The 21,472-nt window shown below is 35.4% G+C and overlaps 6 protein-coding genes and 1 long non-coding RNA gene across 9 annotated transcripts; 3 read left to right on the top strand and 4 right to left on the bottom strand.

The window, feature by feature from the left end:
• Positions 1–1,699: 1,699 nt before the first annotated feature.
• On the top strand, positions 1,700–4,919 carry LOC125208005 (pre-mRNA cleavage factor Im 25 kDa subunit 2). The gene is made up of 7 exons (XM_048107544.1): positions 1,700–2,005; positions 2,171–2,216; positions 3,045–3,138; positions 3,329–3,402; positions 3,846–3,932; positions 4,015–4,125; positions 4,572–4,919. The coding sequence occupies exons 1-7, from the start codon at positions 1,887–1,889 to the stop codon at positions 4,641–4,643; spliced, it is 603 nt and encodes a 200-aa protein (XP_047963501.1). The 5' UTR covers positions 1,700–1,886; the 3' UTR covers positions 4,644–4,919.
• A 1,627-nt stretch (positions 4,920–6,546) lies between these two features.
• LOC125208004 (transcription factor LAF1-like) lies at positions 6,547–7,558 on the top strand. The gene is made up of 3 exons (XM_048107543.1): positions 6,547–6,680; positions 6,754–6,883; positions 6,952–7,558. Exons 1-3 carry the CDS (start codon positions 6,548–6,550, stop codon positions 7,298–7,300), a joined length of 612 nt encoding a protein of 203 aa, XP_047963500.1. The 5' UTR covers position 6,547; the 3' UTR covers positions 7,301–7,558.
• A 1,793-nt stretch (positions 7,559–9,351) lies between these two features.
• LOC125207595 (remorin-like) lies at positions 9,352–11,177 on the bottom strand. The gene is made up of 5 exons (XM_048107000.1): positions 10,800–11,177; positions 10,615–10,662; positions 10,443–10,530; positions 9,740–9,821; positions 9,352–9,662 (listed from the first exon to the last, which is right to left on the bottom strand). Exons 1-5 carry the CDS (start codon positions 10,999–11,001, stop codon positions 9,468–9,470), a joined length of 615 nt encoding a protein of 204 aa, XP_047962957.1. The 5' UTR covers positions 11,002–11,177; the 3' UTR covers positions 9,352–9,467.
• Positions 11,178–14,897: 3,720 nt separating this feature from the next.
• LOC125203082 (putative 4-hydroxy-4-methyl-2-oxoglutarate aldolase 2) lies at positions 14,898–16,443 on the bottom strand. Its single transcript, XM_048101356.1, has 2 exons — positions 16,255–16,443; positions 14,898–15,585 (listed from the first exon to the last, which is right to left on the bottom strand). Exon 2 carries the CDS (start codon positions 15,582–15,584, stop codon positions 15,084–15,086), a length of 501 nt encoding a protein of 166 aa, XP_047957313.1. The 5' UTR covers position 15,585; positions 16,255–16,443; the 3' UTR covers positions 14,898–15,083.
• An 823-nt stretch (positions 16,444–17,266) lies between these two features.
• LOC125204250 (low-temperature-induced 65 kDa protein-like) lies at positions 17,267–18,562 on the top strand. Of its 3 annotated transcripts, none has more exons than XM_048102853.1 (4): positions 17,267–17,520; positions 17,608–17,694; positions 17,866–18,249; positions 18,326–18,562. In XM_048102853.1, exons 1-4 carry the CDS (start codon positions 17,340–17,342, stop codon positions 18,361–18,363), a joined length of 690 nt encoding a protein of 229 aa, XP_047958810.1. In that variant the 5' UTR covers positions 17,267–17,339; the 3' UTR covers positions 18,364–18,562. The 3 variants fall into 3 exon arrangements, with proteins under 3 accessions (XP_047958810.1, XP_047958809.1, XP_047958808.1); XM_048102852.1 differs by having other exon boundaries at positions 17,785–18,249; XM_048102851.1 differs by having other exon boundaries at positions 17,269–17,520; positions 17,782–18,249.
• A 2-nt stretch (positions 18,563–18,564) lies between these two features.
• On the bottom strand, positions 18,565–19,317 carry LOC125204251. The gene is made up of 2 exons (XR_007173525.1): positions 19,280–19,317; positions 18,565–19,161 (listed from the first exon to the last, which is right to left on the bottom strand). It is a non-coding gene; the product is annotated as an uncharacterized LOC125204251 (long non-coding RNA).
• Positions 19,318–20,229: 912 nt separating this feature from the next.
• Positions 20,230–21,087, bottom strand: LOC125208047 (heavy metal-associated isoprenylated plant protein 31). Its single transcript, XM_048107593.1, has 3 exons — positions 20,983–21,087; positions 20,820–20,898; positions 20,230–20,754 (listed from the first exon to the last, which is right to left on the bottom strand). Exons 1-3 carry the CDS (start codon positions 20,986–20,988, stop codon positions 20,423–20,425), a joined length of 417 nt encoding a protein of 138 aa, XP_047963550.1. The 5' UTR covers positions 20,989–21,087; the 3' UTR covers positions 20,230–20,422.
• Between the last annotated feature and the right edge of the window lie 385 nt (positions 21,088–21,472).

The raw sequence follows: 21,472 nt of genomic DNA, 5'->3' as shown, positions 1-21,472 counted from the left end.
CTTTCATCTCGATCAACTACAATATAAATTAAAGCTTGTGTGCGTGTCATTATTATGGCCTTGTTCGTAACTAATTCTTTATGAAAATTAAAAATCATATCTTACATGAATCATTATTAAAATGATAAATATATTAAGATTTTGATGGGTTAGTTCTCAATTTTGTCTTGATTGGCTTTGGTGGTGGTAAGACACTAGTGGCAGATGATGGGACAGTGCAATAATGAGTTGAGATGGAACTTGAAAGCTGATATTGTGGGATTGAGTGGAAGAGTGTATAATGAAGATTGAGGATTAAAAAATATAAAAAACCCCTAAAACTTAATATTTTATAATTAAAACTCACAACCCATCAGGCCGACCCGCAATCCGTTCGGACCAACCCGTTCAACCCGTTTAGCCAGTTTTGTATTCGGATAATAAAATTACAGCCCTAACCCGCTCATATTACTGAGTTGTTCGGGCCGGTCCATGGGTTTCGGATTGAATTGACATCCCTACACTCAACATATCCACTTTTTATATTTGGAAATAAATTTCTCTCTCATCTTCTCATTAAAAATATTCAATTACTCCCTCCATCCCACAAAGATTATCTCGTATTCCCATTTTCTTCAGTCCCACAAAATTTGTCCCATTTCACTTTTTACCATTTTTTTTTATAGTGGACCTCATATTTTACTAAATCATTTCTACTCACATTTTATTATAAACCTAACATATAAAAGTAAGATTTACATTCCACTAACTTTTTCAACTCACTTTTTATGACATTTCTTAAAACCCGTGCTCGATCAAAGTGAGACGATCTTTGTGGATGGAGGGAGTACATTTTTTTCTGTACTTATATCACCTAACAATTCTTCATACCAAAATTTAGTGTCATTTAAGAATGCAGACATCTTGATTCTTGAGTAGGACAAGGGAGTAGTTATTGGATAATTATAGGGGTGACGAAACGGGTACCCGCGGGTACCCGCACCCGATTTCGGCTGAAATTGTTGTCCCGATACTCGTCCCGCACTATGTCGGGTATTACCCGATACCCAAGTCGGGTATCCCGCACCCGACACGGCGGGTACCCGACCCGATATTTTTTAAAAAAAAATCTTTTTTGTTTATTATTTGCATTATTCTCAACTTGTTGATCGTTATCCGTAGTAATGTTAGTATTTTTTATGCATCCTAAAAGCACATAAAAAATCCACAAATTATTAGTGATTAGACATTGAACATCTACAATTTAATAAGTAGTATATGTATACGCTACTGTATATATAACGAGTGTGTGTAGCATACGCTAATACTGTACATGTGCTACTATATACATATGCTATTGTATACTATATAACATTGGTATTTGTATGCTCTTTGATAGAGAAAAAAAGATAAAAATTATATTTTGAAATCTAAGTGTGACCGGGATAATTTAAAAATTATATTAATATTAATAATTACAAAATACTTTACTATAATCGGATAATTTTTGGGATTACCGCAAAACCAAAAATATGATTACCGATCCCGATCCGTTACCCGTTTCAATCGCAGGTACCCGATGGGTATCGGGTCGGGTGTGCGGGTACGCAATACCCGCTACCCGTTTTGACACCCCAGAATAATTATGAGTATGACTTATTGCTCATAAAATAAAAAGTATTGGGTAGGAGAAAATCAGAAAATAGCGTTTTGTTGCAGTTTGACGAATTTCTCGCTTGTGTAATAGAAAAGGAAGAGTAGCGACATTATTTGGAGTATTTGCAGAGCGGGGAGCCCTCTAAGTTTTCCACATTCCCGCTGCAAATTCTTGACAAAGTAGAAGAAATCCGTTACCGCAAATCTGACAAGAAGCAATTTAAACAAGTAGTCGGAGAAACAGGGGCGAAATGGTTACTTCGCAGGTCGTAAATACGTATCCTCTTTCGAGCTACACTTTCGGCACCAAAGAGCCCAAGATGGAGAAAGACACCTCCGTCGCCGATCGCCTTGCTCGTATGAAAGTCAAGTTCGTCCTTTTCTCTCCCTTTTTCTTTCTCTTTTAATATCATCATTACAGTTTTCTGGCAGGTGTGGGTAAAACCCTAGATCAAATTCGATTTAGGGTTTTAGTGCGGTACCAAGAAATGCCCCAATAATCTAATTGATATTTAATTTGATTGTTCTTGTGCAGCTACATGAAGGAGGGTATGAGGACTAGCGTCGAGGGCATTTTGCTGGTATGCATTTTCTTTTACATTTTACTAATTTTCGTGTCTTCTTACCGTGGTTTGTATTTTCGGCTCACAAACTTCTGGTAGATCTCTGGAAATAATGTGTTCAATAGCGCAAGATTTCATGGCTCCATAATTGTTCCTTCTAATTGTTGTCATTATGCAAACATGTTTGTTCTACTCAAATGGCACTAGAATCTTTGTCACTCTTCTACAATTGCTTTGATTGGACATGATATTCACATTGATCCAAGCTATCTTGAAACAATGGTTTTTGATGGTGTGATGTCTCAAGTCTCAACAAATATTCAGATGGAGCCAAATATACAAACTCCCATCGATTGACCGTTATTGTTATTGTCTCTGAGTCCCTCTTGAGGAATGTTATCATTGCTTAGTGAATTTGCTTAAATAGATATCAAAAGTGAGCCCAAGGTGGTCTGCCATTTTTTATTTTCTTTCCACAGTTTTGTTGCTGCCCGTATCCATGAAGTTGCTTGGGTGTAGATGCCTATAGAAAATTGAATATGCTTGATTTCAGCTTAGGGTACAATAAGGTTGTCAAATGTTGTATATGTAAGAAGTTATGATGAAAAGTTGATCTACAAATTAAATGAGTTTCCAATTGCACTGCACTATTGCAGGATTCTAGTGGTAGAATTAGAGTTCATTCATCTTGATCTGTTATTTCTATCTGCTTTAAGGATTTAATAACCGTCACAAAATCAACCTCATTGACCGCCGTCACGCCATTCTATATACTTTTAAGCTTAATTTCAAGATGTTGACAATCCCTTAACTTTTCTGATGGTGAAAAAATGTCTAAACCTCCAGGTCCAAGAACATAATCATCCCCATATTCTCCTTTTGCAAATCGGAAATACATTTTGTAAACTTCCAGGTGGTAGATTGAAGCCAGGAGAGAATGGTATGATATTTACTTGGGTACTCTTTTTTCATTTGTTATATGCTATAAGCTTTTTGGCTGTCAATCTCAGTAACAAGTAACCACAGAAAGATAATGTGGTATAGCATACTTTTGATTGGCAAGTATTAGTATGAATTAATGTGGTCTTACTTTTTTTCCTTTTAAGTTTTACCCTTGATTCAATTTACAGAAATTGACGGTCTGAAGCGGAAGCTCTCTAGCAAACTTGCAGCTAATTCACCTTCTCTACAGCCAGATTGGCAGGTAAAAAGTGAAGAATACCTCTCAATTTTGTAAGGTAGAAAAATCCTAAGGAGCACCTCTCAAAAGTGTCATGGGTAAAAGTGTTTTTTATGTATAGGCACCTAAGGTTTGAGATTCATGCAACATTGTGATAACAGATTGATGCCATTTTTATTAGTAATTTTGGTCTAACTGTCGTGAGAAAAGCTAGGATTTGTCTTGAGTAACCTGATTCCGTATGCTATATTTAAAGAAAATCCACAACTACTTGCGTAACCTGTCTAGGAGAAAAGCTAGGATTTGTCTAGGATTTTGGTCTAACTGTCTTGAGTAACTTGATTCTGATTTGGTCTATACTTAAAGAAAATCCACAACTACTTGCTTCATTGCCATTATTCGCATATCAATCTCTTTCCAGTTGAATTTTGCTTTGGAGTTGAGAGAAATTTCAAATTTTCATGTAGGTTGGAGAGTGTGTGGCAATTTGGTGGAGACCAAACTTTGAAACTATCATGTATCCTTACTGCCCCCCACATATAACAAAGCCTAAGGTAAAATAACATGAGACTCAGTAGAACACCTGTCATTCATTTTCAATGGAATTGTACTGATTGCTGATATTTGCTGCTGCAGGAATGCAAAAAGCTCTTCGTTGTTCACTTGTCTGAACGAGAGTATTTTGCTGTGCCGAAGAACTTGAAACTTCTGGCTGTTCCATTGTTTGAACTATACGACAATGTTCAGGTGTGAAAATTTTAGTAATTTCATTTTGTGCATGTGCGTATACAACTGTGTACTCGCACATGTGTGTGTGTATACACATTTTATATATGTGTTTGTGTAGCAAGTGAAGTGGTTCCATTAACTACACTGTTCTTGTTTCCTTTATTTTAGTCAGTGAAAAGAATTATTGCTTCCAACTCTGTGATATTATGTCTTGATTTGTATTCCTCATATTGACAGAGCATGATTTGTATTCCTCATATTGACAGAGCATGTTGAATACTTGGAATACATTTGCACCGGCATGTTAACATCTAAGCTAGCTCTGTTTTCAGAGTGAAACATTCCTTTGAGTTCGCAAACGTTTTAATTTATTTTCACTCCGACTCTTCCTGAGCATTTATAGTCATTCATCTTTATGCAATAGTCATATGTTCCCTATAGAGCTCATTGTTGATCATACACAGAGATATGGACCTGTTATATCTACCATCCCGCAGCAGCTATCCAGGTTTCAGTTCAACATGATTCATCCATAGAGTACCAGGCCTTCTAAAGCTCTCACAACTAAAGACAGAAAGTGATTGATGATCATGGTTAAGTGTAGCCAGTCCCAGATTTGGAGGAGGAGAATTCAGGACCTAGTTCATATCTAGATTACATTCCAAGAAAATTCAGAACATTCAACTTGTTTTCCATGTTGACCCTATTAGACTCATGATCCTTCTCTGAATTGGGCACACCTGACTGAGCCTTACTTCTACTGAGAAATTATCTTATTGTTTATCTATGAATTCAGTTTCCTATTTTTTCGATTTCCATGTATTACTTATTTCTTATGTTGTCCTGTGTAACTTGTATGGCTTATGGCATGAAGCCATCAGATTTGTAACCTAACCTACCTCAAACATGTATAGAATGATATTAGCTGAAGAATTTGATGATGATGGAATCATCATATCATTTTTTGGCTGAATTCAAAGTGCATCAAGTTTCAACGTTTGAATTATGTATTGAAATTGAACTAAAACATCATTTTTTAGGAATTTTTATGTGCGCTATATTGCCCTTCGTTAGTGTCATTTTGTTATAAAAAATAATTTACATCTCTTGATAGCTTTGCAGTTCATAGAGAATGGATATAGTTGACGAGGACTGTTCATCTTGACTGGTAGGATTTTCTTGCAAGTCGATTTCCAGTTGTGTAGATTTTGAAAAAAATAATTTATTTGATGTCTGTGGTGTACTAATAAATTTGTTCTCAATCTAAGCTTTAACCTGAAAAGGCATACTCTGAAATATTTTAAGAGGCAAGTGTATGGTCCACTTGTTATCAGAAAAACGCACGCTTTGTTCTCCTCTACGTTTTCACCTTTTTGAGCGATTTTACCAATCTACTAGTATTATCTATACCGTTAAAATTTGGTTGTAAAATCTAGGTGGTTTATGACTCGGACCAGAAGTTTCATCCTTCACTTTGGAAACAAAGCAATCTTAAATTCTTAGGGTTAATCATTTGGGTATTGATATCATTGGTTTAATAATAAATGAAATTTTTTTGGTAATCCTTTGGGTCTTTGGTCCAACTATTGAATTTTTTTTGGCTGTACAGCCTTGGATAGCATTGTTAATTGAACTTTCAAGTTCCATTTTTTCATTATGAAAAGACCTCAAGTCAACACACATTGATTTAATTAGTTACAAAATCTGTGGTCTCGCTGAAGGCAATATTTATTCATTGAGTACCATGTTGCATGAGTTCACTTCTGCGCATGACTTTGCAAGTTGTATGATTTAATTGGCCAAATAAATAAAATTCCAGAAAGCATAGTACGATTTCAGTTAAATTTATGAGATCATATATTTTTCTAACACACGCGTACCAAATTATGACCAGTACACTGCATTATTTTATTCCTGACTTTTTTTTTGGAACTATCTATTCCAAGTTACCAAATTGAAAACTATTCTCACTGCTCGTTCTAAGATGGCCTTTGGCAACCAATTACATTGATGTCGTTAGAGAGGGATGAATTTAATTCCTGGGCAAACCATTGATTATTAAGATGAATAGATAGTTGAGGAAGTGGACCCAAAAAATGGTTTATTATTATGAGGTCGTTATTAGTAGGTTTAAGCCTGCTCAGTGACACAAGAATAAGATACTGTGCTGGAGTAGACTCTCTTTATGGTCTTGCCTCACAAAGGACACCTAGTCACTAACTAAACTCGTCGGTTAAAAGATTAAATTTTTTAATCAATTAGACCTTGTTTTTTATACCCCATATCTACCGGTCTTTTTAATCATCAAGAGGTAGCTCATGTCAAATAATTTTTAATTTGCGTAACTAACTAATCTTTAATTTTGAATATCTAGGCACCCACATATAAATATATACAAGTCTCCTTTTATTGTGCATGCTAGCAACATACCTAATTACTTATGAGAATGTGTTGTGAAAAGCCTACGAAGAAGCATAGGAAAGGGTTATGGTCCCCAGACGAAGACCAAAGACTCAGAAACTATATTTTGAAACACGGGCATGGCTGCTGGAGCTCGGTTCCTATAAATGCCGGTCAGTCCACATTTTTATAGTACTATATCTTATGATCTTATACAATTATTATCTGATAAATGAGAAGGTTCAGGTTTACAAAGAAATGGCAAGAGCTGTAGATTAAGGTGGATTAATTACTTAAGACCAGGGCTGAAGCGCGGCGCCTTCAGTACGGTGGAAGAGGACAAGATTTTGACCCTTCATCAATTATTAGGCAACAAGTAAGAATTTCACATACAAATAGTTTACATGATGGTTTGGTGTATTTGAATTTGATGTGTGGGTGCAGGTGGTCTCAGATAGCGCAACATTTACCGGGAAGAAGTGACAATGAGATAAAAAACTATTGGCATTCTTATCTCAAGAAAAGAGTTGCCAAAATTGACGTTGAGGAATCATCGGACCCTTCATTCAAACACAAGAAACATTCGTCACGTGAAAATTTGTGTTTGCCAAAGGTTATTTTTGCAGAGTGGCTTTCCTTGGATCAGGATTTGGGTGATTCTTCTTCCCATATTAATCATACCTCAAATCTTGGAGATGATCCTTATTTTGATGATTATAATGTCGATGACGTGGCATTCAAGTTGGATTGCCAGATCCCATTAGATTATATTCAATCATGGACGACACTTTAACATGTGTACATGAGAGAGAGAGAGAGAGAGAGAATCACGAGCGCTATAGTAAATTTTTATATTTATGCATGGCAAAATAATTCATATATTTGAAGACAAAAAAATGATATATAGTGTTTTCACGACAATATTGTTTCCTTTTTCTGGTGAAATTGTGCACATGATGATCATAATGTACTTTTTTGTTTCCATTGTGATTTTGTAAGAGATGATATCGTATTCAAAGTGTGGGTTAAATGTAGGAAATGTGTTTCGTTACTTTCATATTTCAGGTCAACAGTATAATATATTTGCGGTGACACCGAAAACGACACTTGCAAACTATTAACTCGTTAATTATATTTGTGGTCAGTTATATTTATGATTATAACTTATTATCTACCCACTCCGTCCCATTAAATATGCAACATTTGGGAATCGACATAGATTTTTATGCATTGTTGATTTGTGAGTTTTTTATTTTAGGAAACATTTTATTTTTAATGGAAAAATCCAAAAAGGAAAATGTTTCATTTTTAATAGAACAAAAGGAGTATAATTTAAATAGAAATACAAGAGTGTGACTCAATTGAAAAATCGCAAAAAAAAAAAAGGAACTGTAGAAGAAGACATAAATAAAAAGAGAAAGTTTGAGAAGCGAGGGAAGGGAATTTAAAAAAGTCGAAAAGAATTTCAAAACGTTCGACAGTTAGTAAAGTTAATACTAATAATCATCATCTCTCTGTCCCTCAAATAGACACCATTTATCATTTTGGTGTCCCCATATTAATGCATACTGTATTTATTTTTATTATTTTCTGTACGATAGTTTTTATGTTTTATCAACAATTTTCAATTATTTAACATTATCGCACAAGAATAATTGGATCGGCCCAGTCAATCATATTTACCCTATTATATTCCAACTACACTCCGAAATCTTTTCTATATAAGTATACTAGTAATATTTTATAAGGGTGTATTGAAATTTGGTAAAATTTTGGTCTGCCAACTTAAAAAACAATCTGAATGGAGGTTGGATATATTCTCAGTCATCCCACAGATATTTTCTTTTATGAAATTGTATGAGTTATAGAAGCTGAGAAATCATGCATTCACGTCATTACCAACGAATTAAATATTTTCTATTAAAAATGAAAACGACATTGTTGGTTAAAAAAATTAGAAATATATAACACATAGGCGAATGAAATTTTTTGGCAATGGAATAATCGATAACAAATCCAAATTTGATCAAACTTTATTATATTTACAGTAATTTGCCTTTTTTTAAAAAAAATTACTAGTATGCCAAACTAAAAATAGAAATTGTAAATTATAAATAAAAAAATAACCTTAGCTCTTGACATATCATCCGTGAGGGATTGGAGGTCCCCGGCGGCGCGTTGGGCCAATCTCTTTGAGATCACTCACATGTAACGTGGTGGCCCCTCTCCTCTATCTGTCAAAGTACCTAGAATTTGATGATGATAATGGTAAAAACACTATTCATTTCATCCAACTAAAAGTTTACTCTCGTTTCTAAAACACCAAAACTATTCCAATTCACTCACTCCGACTCTAGGTTCTTTAATTGCATTTCATAGAAGTTTTTGCATAACATTAATTCATGCAAAATACCAAAATATTTGACATGATATAACAAATTTTTTTTAGCTTGGCATGAGTTCAAGTCTGTCCTTGTTTTTATGTGTGGCCACAGTCCAAACTATACAGGAGAGGCAAACACACTTGTTAAATAGTAACTCAACAAGTTGCCAATGACATACGAATTTAAGACATTAGCCATCGCCCATGGGGACCATTCTGAACCTTATTCTCTTCTGTTTCGTAACGAAGAGGCAACGCAACGCATGTTTCATTAATGGAGCTTCCATCAACCTTATTTTGGGATTGTGAATCAATGGAGATTATCATTATCGTGCTTAAAAACAACATATATAAAAACTGAATCAAGATTCTGCCAACTTTCCTTCACAAATACATTCACAAATGAAATGACTTTCCCAAATGAATCTATAAACAAATGAACGCCTTCTATGCACCCATGCTAATCAAAAAGCAAACATTAGTTTACCACACAATACATCCCAAAGTTAAACACATATCCAAAGGAACACAAATGCAAAAATTCAACTTCTGTTTCACAACCCGATATAACATAGCTTCAAAAGAAGCTCAGCAGTTTCTTTGGAGAAGTTCCCGTGGCACGATATTTCGCCCCCGTCTCCTCTGCCTTGAGAATATCTTCCCCACGCCTGGCTTCAATCACTGCTCGTTTTTCTTCCGCAGCCTTGTGGAGTAGCGCCATCTTGTTCTTCGTCTTCTCTATGTACTCTGCTTTCTTTTTCTCCAATTTTTCCTGTATAAGAAGCAAGAATATGGATGATTACTTGCCCCCAAATGTTGATACGACATATGATATTCACTAATCACTACCTCAATCTTCCGAAGCTGGGCCTCTAAAGTCGCCTTCTGGCTGTTCTCCCAAGCTGCAACAGAAGACATTTTCATTTGGGCCCTGCAGAAAAATGTGGAGTCACAACCAGAGAGTCAAGTACAATTTTTAGATCCATATTTGGTATTTGAAGCATCTAACACGGGTATCAACTCTTAATGATGAACTTGCAGTTCAAAAGTCTTAAATTTGTTTTTCCATCTATCCTCCTATACAATTGGTTATGAATAGATTACTAAGATCAGTCATGAAAATTAAAGCAAAACAACCTAAAAAGAAGAAACAATATTGATCCACTCCATAGACAAAAAAGGATAAAGAGATCTATCTCAGGGATAAAGAAAGGAAAAGATGCATCAACAGAGAGCATTCAGAGAAAAAAGTGAGCAAGGAGAGAAAAGAAAGGAGGCACAAAGCCTAATTCCTCGAAAAAAAAAGTCATGAAGCAAATATCATGCATGCTAACATCATTACAATGAGCAAGAAGTCCAACTTCACATAAAAAGTTTCTCACTCATTCATAAAGACTTGCAGTTAACACAGAGTTTAATATGGAAGAACATAATCATTCATTCATGGTGGAAACACTAACACTAATAAATTTTATATTATGTACGGAGTAAAAAATAAACATAACATCCAAGACAAAATAAAGATTCCATGGTTGAAGAAGAAAGCACTCACTTGTTTTCAGCTTTTGACTTCTCACTTTCTTCCCACGCTTTAATTAAAGACAGCCTCTTTTCTGTTGCTAGACGCGCAAGCTCAGCATCTGAGACAATTTTAATATAACTGTTAAATTCAACTAATTCACAAATGAAATTTCCAGCCAAATGAAATCAGTGAGAGTGAGTACCTCTGCCCATAGATCCTTCTCGTTTACTCTCCTCAATTTTTTCAGGCTCTGCCAATACAAACACAAATTATTCACAAATTAATTGTTCCCCAAAATAACGTCGAAATTTCAGAGTTTTAATCAGTTCAATTCCAGCAATAATTTAGGCTGAATGACAATTAAGAGGTGGAATTCAAGGGAATTACTTTCAACTATGGCAAGGGCTTTGCAATCATCAACCGCAGGCTTCTCTTCCGCCGCGGGAGGTGGAATGAGGGATTTCTCCTCAGCCACGTCTTTGGGAGGAGCTTCAACCGCCTCTGGCTCTGGCTCTGGCTTTGGCGGTGGAGCCTCGGAGCAGGACTCCGGCGCCGGCTGTTCAACCTTGTTGGCTTCCTCCTCCGCCATAACTTCCGAAAACTTAGCTATGTTTGCTGAGTTAAGTTATGCACCAAATGAAGGAAAGGAGAGGAGTTGATGAAGGGGAATTAAGGGGCTACAGTGAGAGGAAATTATATAGACGAGTGATATGTCATGTGTGTGTAGTGTGTGAGAGAGAAAGGATTGGATGAGTTGGTTGGAGGAAGGTAAGTGTCGATTCAGAATGAAACAGATATGGAATTGCAGTATATTCACATATACACTCTTTCTTATTTTTAATATTTTTCCACACCCAAAGTAATTAAATTCAGCTATGATCCCATTTTCCATTCCATTTTCAACTATACCACAATTACACCCTTTATTTTCCTTTCTTTTTCCAACTATACCACAATTACACACTTTATAAATAGGAATAAAGATATATAAATGGTGTACATATTCTACAGTGGTTGATATAATTCTTGATGTATAGAATAAATGCCTAAAATAATGTAGGCAATAGCCGCTGTGGAGTATGCAATAATTTTGTATGAATGAATGCTCTAAGTTACCCAAAGTGGTCCTAAGATCTGCTGGCACTTTAAAATGTTTATTTCTTGCTATTTTTATTCTCTTAAAGCTCATTTTCACCGCTACTGTGTATTTTGGGTATTATATCCTTTCTTTCTTGATTTTGTTTTTACTTTTCAATTTTGTTATATGAATAATGGAATCTTTAATAATGGTATAATGTCCAGATGCAAATAGAAGACCGAAATTAGAGAAATCACATTCAAGTATGCATTTTTCCACAAAAATTATCTTCTTGCATCTCTTTTGCCTCTGGTCCCCACCTAATAATATATAGTACAACTTTATGATAACTTGATATTTATGGAGAAATACTGAAGGACGAGAGAGGGTAAGAGGGAGAAATACTACTATACTAGTACTAGTTATTTTCATTAATAAAGTGGACCTTCTCACATTCAATTCAAATTAAGGACGAAAAGAATATAGAGATACGCAGTTGAATATGTTTGTGATATGTTAATTATGGTTGATTAGTAGTAATTTGTAATCTAACATTTAATTCGAGTTTGAAATACTCCATAAAATACACAATCATAGTGTGATTGCATCATCGGACATTTTTAGCAATAATTTATGGGATGGAATCTGCTGAAATAGTATCCTAGAAAAAGAAAGACAGAAATCCACTGAGATAGGAGTCTTTCAAAGTGAGCCGCAAAATGCCAACGAATGTGAGTTGTTTTTGTGACAGCGCCAAATGCCAGCCTCATATTACACATCACTTTTACTATCTAAGCATTCAAGTTTCCTTAATTATAAATTACGTTCGCCTTTATATTTGGGCAAGAGATCATTAATTAAATAACCGCCAAGATAGTAGTATTATTAAATTCCTTCAAATCGAATAACACAAAATAAGAATTCTTACAGTATATCTGGAATCACTTGCTAAAGTTTATACTTTTGGAAGTACCTACAAACCTGCCATGAGGAGTAATACTATGAGTTCTGGCTTACTGCTACAGACGGAGAAGCCAAAGATTGAAAGCGCATCCGCATTAATAAATACCGTCTCATTTCGGTCATAATTCAATATTTTTATTTCTTCTTTCTAGAAATTATATACCACTCACTACTATGTATTTAAATTCTGATAATAATAAGTAAATTAATAAAATTGCAATTTAAATAAAAATTAGGAATTATAATAATTGAAATCTAAAAACTAAGATTAAAATAAAAAAACATACTCCTCTTTCCCATTTACCATATTCATCCGTCAACAATAAACTTCTTATTTGTTATTTAATACTTTTGGTAATGGACCTCACATTCACTAACTTTATATCACTCACGTTTCTCTGTCTTTGTCCTTCGCTCGCAAACCATATATGACCTCTAGAGGGGATTGTTCTGATGGATCAGTTGATTAATTGTATCTTGTAGTCATCTGCGTTGTATTAATAAGCTTAAGTGTATTATGGTGTACCCGCCCTTGAGGCATCTGGTTAATTCAAAGTTGCTATATTATTTGGATCATATCCGATTGCACGCACGTATAACATGAAAGTCGTCGTGATACTTAACTTAAGTGGATAGTCCCCTACATTATTATCTATAGCAAAAATAGAATGAGAATTTGGTCTGAGATTTGGTAAAAAAATATGAAAGTTTATATAAAGGAAAGTGGAAATGAGAATTTGGTGTGAGATTCGGTGATGGGATTGTACTAAAATTTCTAAGATACTACATTAGATAAGAATCTTAATCGATTATCACACGACAAAATGGTAATACTAGTATTATGAATATCCATCACTGAGATTGTGATATCTTAAGATTCCAGGGGCTGTTGTCTTTGGTCTGTGGAGACGGGATCTGGGCCCTATTCGAACATCAACAATCAATAAAATAGATATGGAATCTTTTTAATATGATTGAAAATTTAAAATTATATAAGCCTCAATTCCATTTGCTTGATATTGAAATAAAATATTAAATGTTCAAAAAATTTTCCCTCGATCGAATATGACTCGCTTGACTTGACTGTTTTATTTGTTCGTTTTATGAAGAATATTCTTCATTATCTAATTAGCAGCCTATAATAGAACTTCGATTTAAAGGCACGTAGACCTTCGCGTGAGCTTTTAAGTGGCATATTGAATTTTCATTTTGTAGATTTGTTGTATTAAGCTGGCAATGGTTTCATTTCATGGCATGCTTTACCTTCAAGCATGAGTCATCCTATAGTAGTATTAAGTAATACTGTATTGCTTAGCCAAACCTTATTAGTAAGCATATTTGTCAAGCAAAACTTAATTATTCCTTTAATGCAAGAATTATAGTTTGGGGCTTATTAAATAATCAGCCAGGCATAAAGTTAGGCAACTGGCCTTGATGGCCTACACGCTAATAATTAGCTTTCGATGAATAATTTAAATGTGATGTGCAAAAATGAAACGTTTCGCTTAGTGAAGGGAGTATGTAGCAAAAACAAGAGGAACGAAATAAAAACAAAATTATAACGTTGATGACTAATTTCATAAATATTGTAATGTTGAGGACAATTTAATTAACTAATTGGTCAAAATAAAATTGACTAGTATTAAAATTTAAGGTCTCCATCACTTTTATGGTCAAATGGACTAATTGGCACTCTAAGGAACCAAAACCTATCAACCATAATATTTTTTTGACCAAATTCATAAAACAATCATTATGTATTTAGAAAGTAGATATTAAAGTGTACGAATAATTAAACTTATAAATTAAAAAGAGAATTATAAGTAAATTTGAGAAAATTGAATAGTTAGAAAGAAAAAATGAAATAAAGATGAAATAAAAAGTAAATAGATTGAAAATAATAATATAATAGAATATATTGTTTAAAAATTACTTGTTTGCTTGTGGGTATGAAAAATAAGTTGAGTGTAGAAAATTTATTTGCTGGACAGCTGTTGAAACTTATATTTATAAGGGTATGAAAAAATAAGTTGAGCGTGGAAAACTTATTTGTTTGACAGCTGTTGAAACTTATATTTACAACTTATAAATAGTTTATAGAGTTATATTGTTACACAATTTAAAAGTTATAGTAAATGATTTTTAAAAAGGTTTATAAACTTAGCTAAGCACCTCTTTGGTCACAGATAACAAATAATGCGGCGGCCTATAGTTCTCATAATTAACTAATTAAAAGAGCAACAGTGAGAAATAAGATAAGACTTAAAACACTCTTCCAAATGGCCCTACAAAGCAAAATAAAGAAAGAGAAAAAACCACAAAGTATTGAATTTTATCCTTATTATGTTCAAGTAGAATCTGCTATAGGTAAGTCAAACATTCAAACATTATGGGAGGGAAAATGTTTTAGGAAATATGTAAAATTTGCAAAAACAATACTATTGGGGTATCAATATCATGTACATAAAGAAGTGCACAAGCTGCATCAGCAGAAGAGCCATCACATAAAAAACCAGATGGAGAGAAGAATGCTACAAATACAAACCTATGAGTGATTATCAAAGCCAACTTAACAGAAACAGAAGTGAACCTAGAAAACTAATTGATCAAGGAAGATGGTAAGAATATGATTAGACAGACAACTCAGACTTGGAAACAAGAATGCCATCAGTATCTGCATAGAGCCACTCCCCATCACATATCCTAGTCCCACCAAAATGCACTGGAAGGTGCTTCTCTCCGAGTCCCTTCTTGCTAGCCTTCATGGGGTGCGAGCTCAGAGCTCTCACACCAATGTCACACCCATTGATCTCATCCACATCCCTTATGCATCCATTCACAATGATACCTGCCCACCCGTTGTTCTGTGCTTGAACCACCGGGTTCCCCCCCAATATGGCGCACCTCAAGCTGCCACCCCCATCAACAACCAGAACCCTGTCGTCCCCCTTCTCCTCAAGAAACTCGCGTACCAACACGTTGTCTTCAAACACTCTGAGAGTAACAACCTGCCCATAGAACACTTGACGCTGGCCGTATATCTTGAAATTTGGCAATAGCGCCCGCAGCTCCCCATTCATAATATACTGTGGGTTTGCATCACAAAGTTCAGCTGTTGTTACCAAGGCCATCCTACACCAACAATTACAATTACATCTTACTAAGATGGATTACAAATTTCAGAATATCCTAATAGAAAGACAGAGCATTGATAAAAGATAAAAATACTCAACCATATATATTATCAATTCTAAGAGCATAAGCAATTGCTCTAAAAACATGGACAGCATGACAGCTCTAGGTTTAACCAACATCAAAAGCAGATCATGTTGCTCTACATGGAATTAAGAAGACTTTATATTATTCGAATAGGAAATGAGATTTAAATGCCACAAACAGGAAAATTTCTTCACCTCCCCAAAAGAAAGGAAAAAAAGAAGCAATGAATAGATCATCTAATTAATCCGAAATGAAATGCCTTTTTGCTCGAATTCATAAGAGCAGGAACCAGCCAGACATGGAAAAGAGCAATGAACCAGCAGACATGATTCCAGATTTCCAGCATTGCTAAAATTGACCTAAGGCAGTTTTCTTATCTTTGAAATCCCAAATGTAGCTATACAAATAAACCTAGCAATTGTCTCATAAATCTTCATATTAAATTTTTGTTGCAAGTCCACATCTTCCATATCCAATAACGGAACGCAACAAAAATATTACTTTCAGGGGCAAAAGTAATGATACAGTGATAAGATTATGTGATTTGAATAGGCAAAAGCAAAATAGAGATATCAGAATTACCTGATTAGCGGATGCGCGGTGCTTGGTTTGAATCCCTGCGGAGAAGAATCAAACTTTGCAAAGATTTTGGGAATTTTGAAGAATTGAGGTCAAACTTTTTTCTTTCTTTTTAAATCGAAATTTGGGGAATCAAGCGATGGCCGTTGGCGCTAAAATTCGTTTGTGTTATTTATGTACTCCATGAATATAGAGGAGGTAACATACAATTTTCACCCACGTTTTGCTTATTTGTCCCTTATACTACCAATAAATAAACTTCATGCCCAAATTATAAAATTCAACATAAATAAAATAAGTGTATTTATTACTCCCTTCGTCCCAGATAATTTGAGACACTTTGACTCGGCACGAGTTTTAAGAAATATAATGGAAAGTGAGTTGAAAATGTATTAGTTTTATAATAAAATATGAGTAGGAATGAGTTAGTGGGATATGGGGCCCACTACCAAAAATGGTAAATGTGAAATGGGACAAATTATATGGGATGATCCGAAATGGAATATTGGGTCAAATTATCTCGGACAGAGGAAGTATTTAAGATCAAAACCATTCCATGCACCAAGATTTTGTTATTTGTTTCTCAACTGAGATATAGTAGCTCCGATTACTTATAATCATTTTTTTTCGTACTCAATTTTTTTATTTGTTGATGTATTATTATTATTATAGTACTCCCTCCGTCTTAATTTAAGTTCGTATTTCTTTTTGGGATGTTGTAGTACTAATAAATATGAATGATGAGTCGTATTTTTTTTTGGATATCTTAACTAAGTTGAGTCAGGACAAGTTGAGTCGGGACTAAGTAAAATATGAAAAGTCGTAGTGCTATATTAGGAAAAGAAGAAAGTGTAAGAAAAGAAAGAATGATATTGATCGATGTTGGAGGATTGACGTGCACTTGGAAATACTACGTGTGTAGTTTAGGAGGTGCCATGCATCTCCGTGCTAAGCTGGCTTCATTTAAATTTCCCACGTTTCTTTATACAAAATACACCCTCTCTTCCCTCTTATCCTTTAATTTCCAAGCATAATCATATAAATTCTCTCCGCAAATCAGCAAATAATTAACGAAGGATAGAGAAGAGATGGAAGCACAATTACATCGACCTTCTCATGGCCATGAAGATGGCGGTCACGAGAAAAAGTCAGTGTTGAAGAAGGTTAAGGACAAGGCAAAGAAAATGAAGGACACAATCAAGAAACATGGACACCATCACCACAACGAAGAAGAAGAAAATCACCAAGTTCATGGCGGAGGCGCACCCAGTTGGGTTTCTCTTCCCCCTAGAATTAAAATTGCTTACTAATTCTAATACTAGTAATAATTGCATATAATGTGTTCTTGTGTTGTAGTACACGAATCTACTGTGGTAAAGAGCATAAATCTCCCCAAGGAAAGCAGTAGCAATCCAAATAATACTCCTCTCCCTACACCCACCGGTAACGTCTTTTCTCTTCTTATTTTCTGTTCACGTTGCTTTACTAAGGAGTAGTACTTAATTACATTGAATTAATATTATGTATCAGAAGAGAGGAGTGATGATGAGCTAGTTTCCGAACAACAAAATCCCCAATTAAACGAGAAAGCTGATGAAAAAGATTCTTCAACAGACACGCTGGCCGCTAAAATATCATCAGCGACGACTGCGGTTGCCATCTCAGCCAAGAATATTGTTGCGTCGACGCTCGATGGCAGCAAGGAATACTTGAAACCAGGTGATGAGGATAAGGCTCTATCTTCTGCAATAACCAATGCGCTTCAGAAGAAGGAGGAGCCCAAAGAGCCCAAGAGGGGAAAGGTGACGGTGTCGAAAGAGGTGGCAGAGCGGCTGGGGACGACGCAGGAGAATACGAGGGAAAGAGAGGATGCATTGGCTTCAGGGGAGGAGAGTTCCGGCCAGGGAGTGGCGGAGAGGCTGCAAAACGCAGTCAGCTCATGGCTCGGGAAGAGCAATGGGATTGAGACTGCTCAGGATTCTCTTGGCCAAGCTTTTGGTTAGTTCTCTCTTTACACTCATGAAATATGACATAATATATTTTGCTTAATTGTGTCCGTTGCTTTTATTACTAGTGAGCGACGCCGCCGGGACCATCTCCAAGGAGCGATGAAAATGGCCTCTCAATCTGTCATCACTAAGAAATTATGTTCAAGGTTTACACGCTCTTATTTACTTTCAATCCATCCAACTTAGATAATTTTGACTTGATAATTCTCACTTGTAGTACTAGATTTTGATATGGTGAGAATATGTATGTGATAATGGACATATAATATATGAGCTGGAATAAAAGACTTTTGTGAATTGGATATAGTCATGAAGAGCTGGCCTGATGGCAACAGATAATATTAACTGGCACAAATGTGAACCAAATTAGTAGTAGTAGTAGATAGTTGAGCTACATACATACTTTTGTGCAGCGTGCACGTCATCACCAATTACTATTGATTTCAATTTTCACATGTAAGGGGCAGGAAATATACATATATGAGGGGATAGAAATGACATTGGAACACCAAAATGAAATTAAAAGATATACTTGTACTGGACTACTAGGAGAGTATGGAGGAGGAGTTGTTATATTATGTGGAGTGATTTCTTACTTCATGTCTTGAACCTTTTCTTCAACCTTCTCGTCTTCTTTTGCTGGCCCCACCGACACAATATCTACCTAACCAACTTTCTTGAGTCTCTTGACAACGGCCACTGCATCCATTTCTCCCACCACCGTCACCTCCTTCTCCATCACATCTACTGAGATGGAATCCACACCTGCACATTTTCTTCAAATCTCATATATATGCGGTGAGAAATTAAGTCCAAGGGTTTTACCCAGAATATCAGCGGCTGCTTCCATGGCTTTCTGCTTTGTCTTTTCATCGCTCATGGTTAACAATCTCACCACCACCTTCTCATATTTACACAATTCAAAATTCCACAAAAGCAACATCAAAATGAATATGATATTAAGATTTTCTCATCGTTAATTCCATCTTAGTTGCTACTACTAGAGATGGGGAAAAAACCTGAGCCATGAGAGGACAGAAATTCTGGAAGAGGGAGCTAGAGAATAAAAGAATGAAGATTAATTTTGTTAACAACAATATTATATGATAAATGGGTTAGACTTTATGATGGGATGTTCATTTTTTATTCGAAGCACGAATAAAATTGATTGAGAAATTATTGTTTCCGTGTTATAGCGGAAAATAAAAGGTCAGACATATAAATTACACCACATTTTGTTTGGGTCATACAAAAAGGCGGTTTCATTGAAAAAATTGACGGCATATTTGGTGATGTGTCGCTCGTGTCATTTGGTTTTGGTTTAAAATCGTGGAAAAGGGAGAAATTTGTTGACGATACATAGATATAAATTAGTAAGGCGATTTTAATTTTAGAATTGGATTAGTAGGTAGGGAAGATGGCCCAATAACAGGCCCAATGCTTGCTTTCAACTACTTGAAATGTAGCTAATCATATTTCTATATGTTAAAAATACTACTCCTATACTATCCAATTAATTAGATTTCTTCATTGCCTTACACCTATAGTATATCTGTACAATTAATCGACCACATTATATAATATGCGTTACACAATTATTATCATTGTTTCATCGCAATTAATTAGTTGTTCCATTAATTTCAGTAGCGCACTTTGGCATTTTATGATCCAAAAATTTAAATGTGCTACTATTAAAATATCCGGAAGTGTATAAATATGAATATAGATTAAACACACAAAAAGGATAAAGACAAGGACCCCTCGAGTGCTTTTCACAGAAAGGAGTGTGCCTTTATTTGAGTAAATAATAAAAGCTCGAAAATACCCATCATCTTTTTGCAAAAAAATAATAAGTATCCCTTTCCCTCCTTACGAAATCAAACATTCAAACATATTTTTTCCTAAAATTTGACAATAAAATGAATATGTACAACATTAAATATACACATCTAACATCAGCATTCATGAGTACTAGAGAATTCAAGTATCATTAAAATCTCCATCCTCCAAAATCATAAACCCTAGCACAAACACAGCCTAAAATAGAAATGAAAGAATATGAGCAACAAATCAACATGAGAAGCACAAAATCTGTCCCTACATAAAAAACATGGAGTAATTCGAAATCCAAAAATCGAATCATCAGTAGAATGAGAATGGAATCACATGACAGAGCAAGCATGAGGGTTGTCGTCGCTGAAGATGGAGGCCACCGCCTCGTCGGAGGCGACGGCGACCGAGTACACTGCCGGCGTGTGGAAGAAGGTGTGGACGCTCGGCGCCGCCACGTTTCTCGACGTCTCATAGTAATGGCTGACAACATGAGAAGGATATTTGTAGAATGAGGAAAAATAGGAGTGGCCGCCGGGATACGGCCACAGCTCGGCCGCCTTTCCGGCGCGTTTGATGGCCTTTAGCACCTTCTTCTCCTCCAATGCGTACCCACTCACCGTTATTTTCTGCATCTCCATGTCTACTTCCACCTCATCCACTCCTATATATCAAAATATGTTCAAATGAGATGGTAATAATTTCATTCAAGTTGAAAAAGGAGTATACCTTTGAGCTTGAGTAGAGCTCTCCTGACCTTGGAAGCGCATCCCTCGCAATCCAAATTGGGAACCCTCACCTCCAACATCTACAAAAACGAATATATATTATACTACTCTATATAATTTTTATAAAAGAAAAAGCAAGAAGAAGGGAGGGGGAAAAAACTTACAGACATATTGAGATGGGTATGAAACTGAAAAGTGGAGGGAGATTGATGATGATAATGTGGTTAAATGTGGAAAAGGGGTGATTTATTTATAAAAGAAAATGGAGTTTGTGATGATGAAGGTAGTGAAGAAGGGAGGCAGGTTATGATATTGAATGCAGACAAGAAAGCAGAGAAGGGGTCAGGCGTGGGGGTGGGAGAGCGTGATTTGCTTTAGCCTTCCCTACTCCACCTTCATAATTACTTGTCACCACATTCATATTTTTGCAACTTTCAAACCTTTTTTTTTTGGGACATAAATACCTTAGATAGATGTTGATTAGTATTAAGGTAGTATAGGAGCTACAAATAAAGCAATAAATTGAGCCAAATTGAGCCTTGCAGAGTGTCAGCAGTAGATAAAAGAAATTTCAAAATGCAAAAGCTTTTGTAGTACTACTAGTTTATTTATGATGTGGAGTTACTATTCTCTCCGTCTCACTTTAAGTGGAAT

Source organism: Salvia hispanica, chromosome 2, assembly GCF_023119035.1.
Source record: "Salvia hispanica cultivar TCC Black 2014 chromosome 2, UniMelb_Shisp_WGS_1.0, whole genome shotgun sequence".
Classification (NCBI taxonomy): Eukaryota; Viridiplantae; Streptophyta; class Magnoliopsida; order Lamiales; family Lamiaceae; genus Salvia; species Salvia hispanica.
The sequence above is the reverse complement of the archived record's forward strand: the minus strand, read 5'-3'. Positions and strand labels throughout refer to the sequence as shown.

Excerpts from the sequence above, each read along its gene's own strand:
- LOC125207595 (XM_048107000.1), bottom strand. The coding sequence starts at position 11,001 with ATGGCGGAGGAGGAAGCCAACAAGGTTGAACAGCCGGCGCCGGAGTCC. Across the intron at positions 10,531-10,614 it reads AGAAGGATCTATGGGCAGAG|ATGCTGAGCTTGCGCGTCTA; the intron begins GTACTCACTCTC and ends AAATTGTCTCAG. Across the intron at positions 9,663-9,739 it reads CCCAGCTTCGGAAGATTGAG|GAAAAATTGGAGAAAAAGAA; the intron begins GTAGTGATTAGT and ends CTTCTTATACAG.
- LOC125208005 (XM_048107544.1), top strand. The coding sequence starts at position 1,887 with ATGGTTACTTCGCAGGTCGTAAATACGTATCCTCTTTCGAGCTACACT. Across the intron at positions 2,217-3,044 it reads GCGTCGAGGGCATTTTGCTG|GTCCAAGAACATAATCATCC; the intron begins GTATGCATTTTC and ends CTAAACCTCCAG. Across the intron at positions 3,403-3,845 it reads CTCTACAGCCAGATTGGCAG|GTTGGAGAGTGTGTGGCAAT; the intron begins GTAAAAAGTGAA and ends ATTTTCATGTAG.
- LOC125204250 (XM_048102851.1), top strand. The coding sequence starts at position 17,340 with ATGGAAGCACAATTACATCGACCTTCTCATGGCCATGAAGATGGCGGT. Across the intron at positions 17,521-17,607 it reads TCATGGCGGAGGCGCACCCA|TACACGAATCTACTGTGGTA; the intron begins GTTGGGTTTCTC and ends CTTGTGTTGTAG. Across the intron at positions 17,695-17,781 it reads TCCTCTCCCTACACCCACCG|AAGAGAGGAGTGATGATGAG; the intron begins GTAACGTCTTTT and ends ATTATGTATCAG.
- LOC125208004 (XM_048107543.1), top strand. The coding sequence starts at position 6,548 with ATGAGAATGTGTTGTGAAAAGCCTACGAAGAAGCATAGGAAAGGGTTA. Across the intron at positions 6,681-6,753 it reads CTCGGTTCCTATAAATGCCG|GTTTACAAAGAAATGGCAAG; the intron begins GTCAGTCCACAT and ends GAGAAGGTTCAG. Across the intron at positions 6,884-6,951 it reads CATCAATTATTAGGCAACAA|GTGGTCTCAGATAGCGCAAC; the intron begins GTAAGAATTTCA and ends GTGTGGGTGCAG.
- LOC125203082 (XM_048101356.1), bottom strand. The coding sequence starts at position 15,584 with ATGGCCTTGGTAACAACAGCTGAACTTTGTGATGCAAACCCACAGTAT.
- LOC125208047 (XM_048107593.1), bottom strand. Across the intron at positions 20,755-20,819 it reads AGCTCTACTCAAGCTCAAAG|GAGTGGATGAGGTGGAAGTA; the intron begins GTATACTCCTTT and ends TTTGATATATAG.